This window comes from Megascapheus bottae, chromosome 18 (assembly GCF_031878675.1).
Source record: "Megascapheus bottae isolate mThoBot1 chromosome 18, mThoBot2.hap1, whole genome shotgun sequence".
NCBI lineage: Eukaryota > Metazoa > Chordata > Mammalia > Rodentia > Geomyidae > Megascapheus > Megascapheus bottae.
This window is the reverse complement of record NC_143526.1, coordinates 38294066-38307709: the sequence shown is the minus strand read 5'-3', so window position 1 is coordinate 38307709 and position 13644 is coordinate 38294066. Positions and strand designations below refer to the sequence as shown.

At 54.1% G+C, this 13644-nt stretch overlaps 1 protein-coding gene across 2 annotated transcripts; it reads right to left on the bottom strand.

Annotated features, from left to right (window-relative positions):
* Positions 1-2221: 2221 nt before the first annotated feature.
* On the bottom strand, positions 2222-13041 carry Rbpjl (recombination signal binding protein for immunoglobulin kappa J region like). 2 transcript variants are annotated; one of them, XM_090352865.1, is made up of 12 exons: positions 13020-13041; positions 11602-11710; positions 10474-10599; positions 7922-7992; positions 7638-7753; positions 7340-7514; positions 5464-5601; positions 5051-5163; positions 4684-4836; positions 2810-2965; positions 2622-2725; positions 2222-2495 (listed from the first exon to the last, which is right to left on the bottom strand). In XM_090352865.1, the coding sequence occupies exons 1-12, from the start codon at positions 13039-13041 to the stop codon at positions 2222-2224; spliced, it is 1557 nt and encodes a 518-aa protein (XP_090208991.1). The 2 variants fall into 2 exon arrangements, with proteins under 2 accessions (XP_090208991.1, XP_090208992.1); XM_090352866.1 differs by having other exon boundaries at positions 2222-2492.
* Positions 13042-13644: the final 603 nt, after the last annotated feature.

The window sequence follows — 13644 nt, the reverse complement described above, 5'->3', positions numbered from 1 at the left end:
ATTTACTAAAGCAACATCTCATGTATTGATCACCAACTCAATATGCCTTCTCTAGGACATACAGAAACAAACAAACAAAAAACCTCCCTTCTGAATGGAACCTCCCATCTACATGGACGTGTCCATAAAATCCTTAGATCCAAGGGAAGAGGCAGCATGGAGGAACACAGGACAGATGGCAGTGGCTAGTGACAGATCTCCAAGGAAAAGTGCTGGGCTTCCAGCAGGGGCCTAAGCGAAGTCAATGTTTATGGGTCTCTGATAGGAATAAATATGAAGACAGAGTTGCTTTGCTAGGCCTGGGCTTTTGCGCTTACATAGCTTCTTGAGGAGAAGCAGAAGAAGACCCTGAGAGCAGGAGAGGACAGCCATTGAGTCCAGTTCACTACTCCTTGTATTCTGAACCTCCAATCAGCTTCCTTCCTGCTTTATTGTCATGACCAGGCAGTGATCCAAACTCTTCTGAGGCAGGCACTCGCCCCAGGGACATTTGCCATTCAATAAGTCCACTGCATTTCTTGGCCAGAATTTTAACACCAGGATCATATGGGCTTGGCCTTAACCCTGGCAGTGGGTTTCAGCCTGCTGATGGCTGGTGACAGAATTGAGACAAGACTCTTGGGAGTCTCAGGAACAAATGGCAATGGGAATTCTCACTTGCTTCTTTCACAGGTGACTTTCCATTCTGGGGAGGCATTTTATTCAGAGTTCTTCTTCAGAAGATAGAGATAGGGCCTAAGGTGTTAGCACCCTTAGCCTGCATTGCAGACCAGTACCAGGGGCAGGTACATGTCCCTGTCACCTACGATATCTATGTTTTGGTTCCCACTGCCCAACCATGATCCTACTTGGTATTTATCCTTCTTTCCCCACAAAACATGGACTAGGTAGACTGTGAGCAAACAGGGCTGGACTGGGGTCTATCCAGAGGGCTCCATGAAGAAAAGGCCCTCTCTCAACCACTGGCTATCCAGTTATCCCAAAAGTTCTACCTGGATCATCCTGGGATAGCTTTGTTCTGAAGAGGCCTTATATTTGCCTCAGGGCCAAGGGGGTATTCTTGCTTTGGAAGGGATCATACCTAGTAAGGTAAATGGTTAGGTAAAAGGTGATTCCCTCGGGAAGGGATGGGGCTTTTAGGGATCATTTGTCTCAGAACTCTGCTAGTCTTTAGAAAGTGTCAGAGCATAGGCTTTCTATTCCGTTGGATAGTACCCTGGACAGGAGTTGATTCCCGCATCGCAGAAGAACCTCTGGTGCTCAGGGGTTCTTGGCACTGGGCCAGCAGGAGAAGTGGCTAGGGGACAGTTAAGATGGGAGAGTCTGGTCACGGTCTCAGGCACTTGTCCAGCCACCACTGCTGTGTGCCGGATGGTAAACACAGGCAAGTTAGCCAGGTGCCAGCACCTTATACCTGTAATCTTGACCACTCAGGAGGTTAAGATCTGAAGATCACAACTGGAAGCCAGCCTGGGCAGGAAAGTCTTTAAGACTCATCTCCAATTAACAACCAAAAAGCCAAAAGTGGAGTAGTAACTAAAGTGGTAGAGTATCAGTCTTGAATGAATAAAGGGACAGTACCAAGGCCCTGCGTTCAAGCCCTAGTATGAGCATAAAGAAGAAAACAATAAAACAACAAAATCAACCAACCAAGCAACAACAGCAACAAAACCCCCCCCACAAACCAGACAAGTAATGTATCTTGGCTCCAGCCTTTGTGAGTACACCCAGGGCAGATCCTGGCACTTCAGGATAGGACACTGTACCATAAGCTTATTCCACTATTCCAGGTGACACCTAGTGTCCCTGAACTTGGCACTCCAGGTCAGATCTGGTACTCCAGGAAGGCCCAGGGCTCCATGCCTTAACGCCTAGCCTTGCGAAGCTGTGTGTTTTCTCTTTCAGTGGATCGTAAATACCTGAAGGTCAAGTGTTCCAGGCTTGGTTCTGCAGCTTATGTAAAATGGAGTGAGAGACGCTGGAAGAGCCCCAAAAGAAAAGATGGCAGGAGGAGAAGCTATAAGTAAGTGTACAGATCCAATGATGGGGACAAGAGACACACACACAGCGGACACAGAGATCTCCGTAGGTTGCATTTGCCTGCACATGTTAAGGGGAGCTACATAAGACCTGGCCTGGGGCCTCTCCTTCCTGCCCTTTCACAGTTAAGGTGCAAGGAAGCAGACCTAGGTGGTGGGTAGCCCAGACAGCTGGGCAGCACCTAACTCTGGATGAACAGGTGGAAGTTGGTGCGCGTGAACTCATGGTGGATGCTTTCCAGGAGGGCGTCAGCATCAGTGGCCGGCTCTGGGGCGCCTGGCAGCGCTGGCCGTGTGCTGTATTCAGGGGTGTAGGTGAAGGAGAAGGCACTGGGGTAGAAGAGCCCGTCGGTGCGTACCAAGCTCACTGGCACTGTGACGGGAGTGCGAAGCCAGCGCCAATCGCTGCCAAATGCAGACACATCTGGCACGACACACACCAAGGACCGGGGGCTCCTGAGGGGTGTGGGGGAGGGTAGGACAGAGGCTTAGTCCTGTGGGGATTCTGAGGATGTAGACCTCACCCCTGCTCCCTGGGACCCAAAGGAAGCTGTCTCCCAATCACCCCAGCCTACCCCATACCTGTACATAGTTTCTGCCTCTACATCTCCAAACCACACCTTGAGTCCCATATGGAAATTCTCTCCAAGCAGCTCCAGCGTGGCCACGTGGCCCCCGCCACTTAGCTTGGGGAGAGTAGGACACTTGAGATGGGAGCCCACTGCCCTCCCTCACCATCAACCCCACCCCCTCCCAGTGCCAAATTCAACCTCGAGGGTGCTGATGAGGGGCACAGGCGTGACGGGCTCACACACACAGGCCAGGCTGGAGCTGAAAGAGAACTCCACGGACTCCGTGCCGATGATGGTCCAGCAGGAGCCGTCATTGAGCAGGGCCTTGTTTGCCTCCTTGGGGCAGAGAGTGGCCTAGGAGGAGGTTCCAGGGTTGGGGCAGAAGCCTCCGTGGTGGCCGCCAGTGACCAGGAGACAACAGTGCCTGGCTTTCCTCACCTGGTCCAGCTGAGTTCCAGACTCAGGCAGTGTGAGTGTGAGTTTCTATTATGCTGATACTAAAGGGCATGAGCTCAGGGTCCGTCTGGTAGCTTTTCACTCAAGGCTAGCACTCTACCACCAGGGCCAAGCTCCACTTTTGGCTTTTTTGTGGTTGACTGGAGAGCAGAGTCTTGTGAAGTTTCCTGAACAAGCTGGCTTTGAACTGTGATTCTCAGATTTTAGCCTTCTAAGTAGGATTAAATAAGCTCATTAAACCAGCTGGATTCTAGTAGCCTGTTTTCGTAGGATTCTATGAGTCTACCTTTTAACACTGTGCAATTTTATGTCTCGATATTCTACAATTTTAATATTCTTTGGGAAAAATATGGCTCAATAATTCGCACATATTATGATTTTTTCCCAGTCCTGGGGCTTGAACTCAGGGCCTGAGCACCGTTTTTGGGCATTCTCAACATTGGAGCTCTACTACTTGAGCCACAGCATCATTTCTGGCTTTTTCTATGGTTCTTGGTGCATGCTAGGCAAACACTCTACCACTAGGCCAAACTCCTGGCCTTGTGATTTTGTCTCTGGTATTCTATGATAATAGTTTGGGGGTAATACTGCTTAATAAGAGCAATATTTTCCATACCCCACAATACTTTTTGCATTTTATGAATCTAATAATCTTTGCTTAATCTTTTTTTTGTCAGTTGTGGGGCTTGAACTCTGGGTCTGAGCACTGTCCCTGAGCTCTTCAGCTCAGGGCTAATGCTCTACCACTTGAGCCACAGTGCCACTTTCAGTTTTCAGGTGGTTACCTGGAGATAAGAGTCTCACAGACATTAGTACTCAGGCTGGCTTTGAACCACAATCCTCAGATCTCAGCCTCCTGAGTAGCTAGGATTATAGATATAAGCCATCAGTGCCCAGCTTACTTATTATTTTTTATTTTATTTATTTTTCCAGTCCTGGGCTTGAGCTCAGGGCCTGAGCACTGTCCTTGGACTTTCTCAAGGCTAGAACTGTACCATTTGAGCCACAGTACCACTTCCGGCTTTTTCCTATATATGTGGTACCAAGGAATCAAACCTCAGTCTTTGTGCATGCTAAGCAAGCACTCTACCACTAGGCCAAACTCCTGGCCACTTATGATTTTTTATATGCATTCTGTACTTTTATTTTTGTGCTTGAATTTGGGGGGCTTGAATTCAGGGCCTCAGTGCTATCCCTTAGCTTTCTTTGCTCAAGGCTGGTGTTACACCACTTGAGCCACAGCTCCACTTCCATCTTTTTGCTGGAAAAATTGGAGATAAGTCAGGCTGGCTTCAAACTGTGGTCCTCAGTGCTCAGCCTCCTGTGTAGTTAAGATTACAAACACGAGACACAGGTGCCTGGCTCATTCTGCAATTAGGACTCCACACTCCATGATTCCAATAGTCCTTGGAAAGTAGTAATTACCCCTTTCTTCTCTCCATTGTATGATTTTGTCCTGACAGCCTATGATCCTGACCTTCCCAGGTGAGGCTGCACTGATGGGCAGCAGCAGGCAGTGTGACATGCCCTCACGCCCTCATGCCCTCGCGCCCTCCGCCTCTCTGCCTCTCCTTTCCCGGCAGGCACCCTGGGGGCTGGCCACCTCTGCATCTCACCTGGAATTGTACCACTTTCTCTGTGGAGAGGCACAAGTAGTTGCCAGCCCCACCTGGAGCGGCCCCGGGGAGCTGGAAGGCACACTTGTGCAGCTGGGAGATGGGCTCATCCACATCCAGGAGGGCGCACTGTTTGGCCACTTTGCGGATGATCTGCAGCCCAAGGGCGGTGGGAAGAGTGGTGAGTGAGGTACCAGGTCCCCAGAGGCTGCCCCCCCCAACCTTCTCTGCTATTCTGGTGGTGTAGACAAGGGCAGAGACACACAGAGCCCTGAGCATGCCCAGAGTGAGGCCTCACACTCCAGCCCTGCCCATGTGGGCCCTGGTTCCCCTTGGATCTGGGGGACCCCTGTGTTCTTCCTCATACCATAGGCGGCAGCGTGATGCCTGTGATGGTGCACACGAGCTGCACCAGGGAGCCGTAGCGGACGTAGCCCTCTCGAGGGGGGAAGTTCCCTTGGGAGCTGTGCTTGTCGTCAGCTGGGGGTGAAAGAAAGGAAGAAAGAGGTTTGAGGATTCAACATTTTTGCCCCCCAACATCCTGCCTCCTTACCCGATAGGCTTTGTGAGAAGGGTTGGCCCTCAGGGAAGCAGCTAAGGCTGGAGGTTCTAATCCTGTACAGATCATTCGAAGGGGATCAGAGTAATCTGACTCCACCACCATCTCATTGAGACCAAGGGCAAGACATTTTATTTGTGAGGCTCAGTTACCGAGGGCCAAGGTGACCTTCGTGGAGAAGCTGGGGTGAAGACTGAGTGTGATTCACGATGAAAGCGTACCCAGGTGGAGAGTGAAGGCAGCCCACTGTCTTGAGCTGGCCACGAAGGCCCCGTCCTCCACAGAGAGGTAGCGCGTGGACACGGTCTGGGAGCGCAGGCGGTTGAAGAGGGAGACCTTGGAGCCGGAGGAGATGCACACTGTGTGGAGAAGGCAAGTCGGTGCTGGCCCGGCGTGGTCTCTGGGTGGGACTCACCAGATCATAGCCAATCCTCTGGACCCTGGGTCAGCCTGGGCAATAAACCCACTGGCCTGGATCTGCGTGATGGTATTTCACAGCTATTTCTCCAATGTCTGCTGTAGTCTTGTGTCTGAGCTTCTGCTAGTTCCTGTCCTTATCTATCCCTCAGTTTCTTCAAATCTCACTGAGTTACCAGGGTTGGGTTGTGACAGGAACTATGCTGGGTATTAGGTACCAAGGTGTGAATCAGGTCCAGTTTTGCCTTGGAAGAGTTCATAGCTACAAAATGCCAGAATGCTGTAGGGAGGGGTGAGGGAAGGAAGCCTGCCTTGAGTAGGGGAGCATGAGGCAGGTGGGAACTGCAGAGAGGGCTGCTCAAGCGAAGACCCTGAGATGCGAAACAGCAGGGCAGTGGTCCTCAGACTTGGTCTCTATCTGTCTTAACCCACAGCACATGCTCAGAGCCACAGCTAGCAAGACACAGCAGGATGGAAACAGACTTCTGGGCTCCTGAATCTCCACTCATAACCATCCCACTATGCTACTACCCCTTGAGGGCCCTGCCCTAATACCAATGGCCCACAGAACGCTGCTGGATCTGTGAAAGTCTACAGAGTTAGAGACAAACAGAAAGTACATGTGGTGGCTCACGCCTGTAATCCTAGCTACTCAGGAGGCTGCGATCTGAGGATCATGGTTCAAAGCCAGCCTGGGCACTAACGTCTGTGAAACTCATATTTCCAATTAACCACTAGAAAAGAGGAAGTGGTACTGTAGCTCAAGGGGTAGGGTGGTAGCCTTGAGCTGAAGAGCTCAGGGGCAGTGCCCAGGCCCAGAGTTCAAGCCCCATGACTGACAAAAAATTAAAAAGTACATGTGGTACAGAAAACTGGTTCTGGAGTCAGTGATTTCAGGTCATTTTCCCACAAGCTACTTTCTAGGTGGGTGGTCTGAGGTAAGTAAGCATGAATGGGCTAGTCCCAAGTCTGTTCTTCCTTCTTTCCTTCCTCCCTCCCTCCCTCCTTCCCTCCCTTCTTTCCTTGCTGTGTTTAGGAAAGTTGTTTTTTGGAGGGAGGACGCAGGTTGGTTGTGGGACTTGAACTCAGGGTTTGGGTACTGCCTCTGAGTTCTTTTGCTCAAGGTTAGCACTCTACCACTTTGAGCCACACAGCTCCACTCTGGCTTTTGAGTGTTTAATTGGACTTTTCTGCCCAGGTTGGCTTTGAACTGCGGTCCTCAGATTTCAGCCTCTGGAGTAGCTAGGTGTGAGCCACTGGTGCCCGGCTGGCTAATCCCCTTTTAGCTTCACTTGTAATCTGGTCCCCAGTTGGGCACCTGTCGTCCATTTGTTCGTGCTCTCCGCCCCCACCCTCCCCGTCGAGCCTGGTCAGACCTTTCCCTTTCCCTTTCCCGTGGGCTCCACAGCCCAGGCCCGAGCCCCGCCCAGTCCCCCGGACCCGGCCCAGGCCCGAGCCCCGCCCAGTCCCCGGACCCCGCCCAGGCCCGAGCCCCGCCCAGTCCCCGGCCCCGCCCAGGGCCCGGACCCCGCCCAGGCCCGAGCCCCGCCCAGGCCCGAGCCCCGCCCAGTCCCCGCCCCCGCCCAGGGCCCGGACCCCGCCCAGGCCTGAGCCCCGCCCAGTCCCCGGGCCCCGCCCCACGCGGCTGGCTCCACCCCCTCCCCACGCGCCCCTGCTCACGCTCGGTGTTTTTCAGAGACTGCTTCTTCTGCGAGGGCTTGGAGATGACCTTGATGAGGCGGCTGTGGAAGGTGCCCAGCTCCCGGCCCCCGCGCTGCACCAGCCGCAGCACCAGCCGGAAGTGCTTCCTCTTGTCCGCGTCCGAGATGTACAGGGTCTTGGCACAGCCGAATTCCTAGCGCCTCCCGGGGCGGCGGGGGGGGGGGGGGTTGTTTCACGCCGGTCCTCGGCCACCGAGACACCCACCTCCCGCCCTTAAGGGACATCCGGACTCCAGCCCTCTCCCGTGCACTCTTACGTTGGAGTCGGGCTGCTCCTCGAAATTCAGCTTCTGCGTCTCGGCGGCGCTGCCGGACGCGCCGTCCAGTCCCATGTAACCGCAGACTGTGGGGCCCGAGTCCGCCGCCAGGTGGGCTGGAAAGGGACGGGAGCTGCAGGGCGCTCGGGCGCCTGCAGGCCTGGTTCTGGCCGCCAGAGGGCGCAGCGGGCTGCACCTGTGCTGGGGGGGGGGGGGGCTGGGCTCCGTCCAGACACAGGCGGGACAGCCCTTCCACCCCCACCCCGGCCCGGGCACCCTCTCACCTTGACCCTGTGCGGGCTTCACCCTCCAGCCAGGACCGGCCAGGTAGACACAGGGCGGGGGACAGAAGAATCTTTGAGACAAGTGAGTGCTGTGTCACTCCACTGTCTTGTAAACACACAGCCCCTAAGAACCTCCATGGCCCCTCCACCTCTCCCTAGCTCCTCCGTGGCTGTGGCCTCCATTAACACTCCCTCCTCCCCTTAAAAAAAATCTCGTTCTGGTCTGGGAGTTTGGCCTAGTGGTAGAGTGCTTGCTTAGCATGCATGAAGACCCAGGTTCAATTCCTCGGTACCACATACATAGAAAAAAAGCTGGAAATGGTGCTATAGTTCAAGTGGTAGAGCTCTAGCCTTGAGAAAGTCCAAGGACAGTGCTCAGGCCTTGAGTTCAAGCCCCAGGACTGGCAAAAAAAAAAAGTAAAATTTTTTTTTAAAAAATCTCGTTCAAACCTCATTAAATCCTGCCCACTCCATCTTCAAAACATATCCAAAATCCATGGGATCCTTTACCATCTCCACCTCTTAGTCATTACTACATTTATCAGCCTTCCAGCCATTCTCCCTATCTCTACGCCTTCAAATTATTTTTTTGCCCCACAGAGGCCAGAGTGCTTATTTTTCTTAAGACATGAATGAAATCATGTCCAATCATCCTCCTCCAGTGGTTTAAAATTCCAAGACCTCATAATATGGCTTACATCTTCAATTTATTGCCTGCAAATCCTCCTCCTCCCCTAATTCTAGCCACTGGGTCTTCTTTATAGTGCCTGAACAGGCCTCCTTGGTGCAGCCTGATGGTCTTCCCAGATTCTGTTCCCTGGGGCTACAACATGCATTACCTAGATCTTATCATCTCTTGCTCTGTGTATGTGTGTGTGTGTGTGTGTGTGTGTGTGTGTCCTTGGCTTGCACTTAGGCACTTAGGGCCTGGGCACTGTCCCTGAGCATTTATGCTCAAGGCTAGCACTCTACCACTTGAGCCACAGCTCCATTTCCAGTATTGTGGTTATTAGTTGAAGATAAGAGTCTACTGGAAAGCCATATAATGAATGACTGTTGTCCTTAATGTACTTTGTTGTCTCTCATCTCCTTTGCTGTCCCTTGGTTATCTCATATTGGTATAGTATCTCACTTTGTTATCTGATATATTGAATTTATTTGTATTTGGATATTTGAAATTTGATAGGGAAGGGGGGAAAACCAAGACGGGTGGGGGGTGTGGGGGGGGAGGGAAATGGGTACCAAGACATGTGAAAGGGTATCAATGTATGTGAATTAATGCACCTTCTATCTGGCAAATATCATGTAACCCTTTTACTAATTACAATAAAAAAAATTAAAAAACAACAACAACAACAACAAAAAAGAGTCTACTGGACTTTCCTGCCTGCACTGGCTTTGAATTGTGATCCTCAAATCTCAGCCTCCTGAGAATTACAGGTGTGAGGTTCTGGCACTTGGCTCTTGCCCAATGTTTTTTTTTTGTCAGTTCTAGGGCCTGAACTCAGGGCCTTGGCACTGTTCCTGGAATTTGTTTTTTTCTCAAGGCTAGCACTCTGCCACTTGAGCCACAGCACCACTTCTGGCTTTTTCTGAGAACGTGGTACCTAGGACTTTGACCTGGGGCTTTGTGCATGCTAGGCGAGCACTCTACCACTAAGCCACACTCCATGTCCTCTTGCCTAATTTTTAATATTTGCATCTTAGTTCCTAAAGTGCTCTTTCACCCCCTTTGATTTTCCTAGTCAAATGACATTACCCTATTCAAGTTTCCTTTTTACTCTTTTCATAATGTAAAGTTTCTTTCTTTTTTTTTTTTTTTTTTGCCAGTCCTGGGCTTGAGCTCAGGGCCTGAGCACTGTCCTTAGGTTTTTTCCTCAAGGCTAGAGCTCTACCACTTGAGCCTCAGCACCACTTCTGGCTTTTTTCTATGTATGTGGTACCGAGGAATCGAACCTGGGTCTTCATGCATGCTAGGCAAGCACTTTAACCACTAGGCCAAACTCCCGGCCAATGTAAAGTTTCTTGTTTGCTGGTTTGTGGAGTTTGCTGTCTCTTCCTCATTTGAGTGAAATACTATGGGAGCAGTCTTTGTTGTCAGCAATGCCCTTAAGTAGCTGAATGAATAAATTACAGGCGGGGATGGGAGAGTCACTGGGAGGTTCGGCTAGAAACCATCGTGGGGGCTAGTACTGGCTGAGGTGCAGGCTCACTACAGGGCAATAGCTGGTGTCTCAGGCCTGAACCTTTCTGAAGTAGAAGAAGAGGCCAGGCACAGGCAGCTCGTTACTGTAACCCCAGCTATTCAGAAGGCTGAGATCTGAGCATCTTGGTTCCAGGTCAGTTCTGAGAGAAAAAGTCCATGAGACCCTCATTTCCAGTTAACCACCAAACAACCAGAAGTGGAGCTGTGGCTCAAGTGGAAGGGTACCAGCCTTGAGTGAAGAAGCTAAGAAACAGCACCTATGTCCTGAGTTCAAGCCCCACTCTTGGGGCTTGACATTGGGAGGCCAGAGGCGGGCAGAGCTGGGTGGGGTCTCGGAGGCACCTACCGCTTCTCATTTCCGTAAGATTTCTGGGCCACCTTGGCGTGCAGGATCCGTACTGTCTGCTCACAGTGGTGCTGCAGGCACCTGCGCACTCCTTCCCTCAGGATGGTGGCCTGCTCGGGGGGTGACCTAGGAGTGGGAGCAGGGGGCAGCAGGAACAGTGAAGGGTCCAGTGAGTGGCCCAGGGCCCACGCATCAATCAGATTAGTGAGGTGCCATGTGGGCCTGCCCTCTGCTCTGCCTCCCGAGGCCTCACCCTGTGGTTGGGCAAAGGGGCAGACTTGGTGTAAGAGTCTGGGCTTTGGGGCTGTCCCGTGGAGCCTGCGGCGAGCCCCTCGGGACCACCCAGATGCTGCCCTGTGGGCCTGGCTTCCCGGCTGTTAGAGCTTAGGCCATTAGGAGACACAGCTGTGCAGCGAAGGTGGCACGTGTGTGGCTGTGGGACGGAGGTGGGCTGTGTGGGGTTGGCAGCTGGCCTGTCCCACCCAGGAGAATGCCCTGAGGGACATCCCCTTGGCTGCCTCGCCCCCAAACGCCTGCTCACAGACCTCCTTGCAGGCAGCCAAGGGCCCCCAACCAGCATCGGAGTCTTTCGGGGGTCAAAGCAATACTTCTCCTTCCCTTCAGTCAGAAACCCCTTGCATGGGCCCTGCAGGATGGGCCTGGTTCGGTGGGTGAGGGCTGGTGTCCCCCAAACCTGCACAATTGCCCGGATCATGCGGGAACTGGCAGGCCCAGGCCCACGGAGGACGGTGGACGTCGGGGCTGTCTTTCGAGGGGAGTCCTTGGCCCTCTTACGCAGGCCTCTCCTCACTCCTGCAAGGGGCGGCTCCGTGCCCCTGGTCGGGCAGCCGCAGCCGCCGGAGCCTGGGCCGCCCCGCCTCTCGGGGCTCTGCTGGGGAAAATCCTTCCAGCACATTCCGGCTGCAGCGTCGCCTCCCGTCCGTGCGCGCGCGCGGAGCCAAAGGTGTGGGAGAAGGGGGCGCCGCGCTCGCCCCGCCCCGGCCCCCCGGGACGCGGGCCCGCTCCCCTCCCCGCCCGCCGCCCGCCCGGGTTAAATGCAGCCGCCCGGCTCGCCCGGCCCTGGCCGCCTGGCAGACCCCACCCCGGGCGCGCTGCCCACGCCGGTACCTGGTCCAGCTGCCCGGGAGGCTCCGCCCGTCGGCTCCGCTCCGCAGCCGCGCCTCCGAGCGGTCTGGCAGGCTCAGGTGAGTCAAAGGGCCTGGGGGCGGTGAGGGGTCTGCGGGGATCCCCCCTCACATTTAGCCACCCGGAGAAACAGGGCCTCTCCCTCCCCCATTCCTCCCACCCCCGAGGATCGGGACGCGTCCCCACAGGGTCACAAGGTGCCAGTCCTCTGCCAGCTTAGGAAGAACTAGTCACACAGCGTCCCCAGGGCATTTGCCAGGCTTCCTTGGAAAGGGCAACTTCCCCAGAGGAGTCCTGGGTGGTAGTGTCCGCCCCGTCACCACAGTCGCACTGTGGGACCTCGAGTGGTGACCCCCCCTTACCCTCCAGCCATAGCCCCCACTGCCAAATAGGAGGCTACAAAGGTGATGAGGCCATCGTGTGTGCGTGTGTGTGTGTGTGTGTGTCTGTGTCTGTGTTAGTACTGGGGCTTGAACTCAGAGCCGGATCGCTATCCCTTAGCTTTTTCACTCAAGGCTAGCTCTAACCACTTGAGCCTCAGCTCCTCTTCCAGCTTCCAAGTGGGTCACTGGAGCTAAGACTCTCATGAACTTTCTGCCCAGGCTGGCTTTGAACTGTGATCTTCAGATCAAACAGCCATCTGGGTGGCATGAGCCATCAGCTGTTTTGACTTTCTAGGATTCCTGGGATTGGCAGTGGTGGAGGCACCAACGGGATGTCTGTCTAACCAAGTCTAGGATAGGGCAGATCAAGAATTGGGGGGTCAGAGGCTTCTTGGGAAGAGGTGATCGATGGCAAACATTCCATGTGCCTTTTCATGCGACTGGTGGTGCTTCAGGCCGCAGCTGGCCAAGTTAGAGAAGGCATTCTCCACCCACCCTTCCACCTCCACCAGCAGCTGGTCCAGCCAGCTTAGTCACCCTCCCTAAAAATCCTGTGGGCCCTGCCACAGGGATTTTCATTCCTGTACCATGTCTAGAAGGAGGGAGAGAGGGGGGAGAAGAATCTTGGACCGGAAGGCTGCATGGAGTGAGCTGCAGGCCCCTAGCTCTGCTCAGAATGGGCCCATTCAGGAATGGAGGGGCGGGACTGCTGTGGGTTAGGGGCCTCATGGCTTTCTGTGCCAAGAAATAGTGACTGACAAAGGGCTAGCAAGCGCAGCCTGCAGCCTCTGCGTGAGGTATGAGGGGGAGGGGGTGGGGACTGGCAGGAAAAGACATTTAGTGATTCCCAGTGTCCAAGGAGCCAGGAGGCTCAGGGGAAGAACCGGAGCTGTGGGCCTCGCCCTGTCTGTGGGGCTGCTGCCTTCTTTGGCTTCAGTTTTCTCATCTGTACAACGAAGGGCTCTTTGGGATTTTTCAAGGAGAGTGGCCAGGGGCAGTAGGAAAGTCAGGGCTCACCTGCTGACCCCATAGGGTCCATGGCTGCTTGGCGAGGCCCTGGCCACTCTCTTGCTGCCCTCTGGGTGTGTTCAGTGCTGCCGTCCCTCGAGCCTGGTACACCTCTGCTGCCGACCTTCTTTCCTTCCTTCCTGTGGTATATATCTTGTCCAGGCCTTATCTACAAGGCCCCTGGGGCTCCAGGGCCCCTGTTTGCTCAGGCAAGGACACCTGCTGGGCAGATGTGGCCTTCCCACGGGTCACCTAGCATAGCACCTAGACCAGCAGGCGCCCCCTGGCGGCCTCTTCTGGGGACCCAGGCACCAGCCTTGTGCATGGTGTGGTGGGTATGGCTGGCTTGCTGTCCCATCACTCCCAGACCTGGCCTTTCTTGCCACCTGCGATTGGCCTGTGCGTGGGGTCCCTTTGGGGACTTCAGAAACAGCCCACACAGAGGCTCCTGTGTACAGGGAAGGGGTGGAGACAGAGGTCGCAACTGTGGAGGCTCATCTCTCCTGAGAAGAGGGCTCAAGACCCCAGCTGGCTCACAGTTGGCACAGGGCTTTTCCCTGGAGCACCCACCTGACTGTCACATGATTTGAGTACCAGAGGTCAAACTTCTCCAAGCCTGGGTTTCCTCATCTGT

What these genes read in the sequence shown, in the direction of transcription:
- Rbpjl (XM_090352865.1), bottom strand. Translation starts at nt 13,041, where the DNA reads ATGGACCCTATGGGGTCAGCAG. An exon ending in TCTTACGGAAATGAGAAGCG is followed by an intron (nt 7,993 to 10,473) that starts GTAGGTGCCTCC and finishes CTTGTCTCAAAG; the next exon opens with ATTCTTCTGTCCCCCGCCCT. An exon ending in CCCTCATCAGCACCCTCGAG is followed by an intron (nt 2,726 to 2,809) that starts GTTGAATTTGGC and finishes ACTCTCCCCAAG; the next exon opens with CTAAGTGGCGGGGGCCACGT.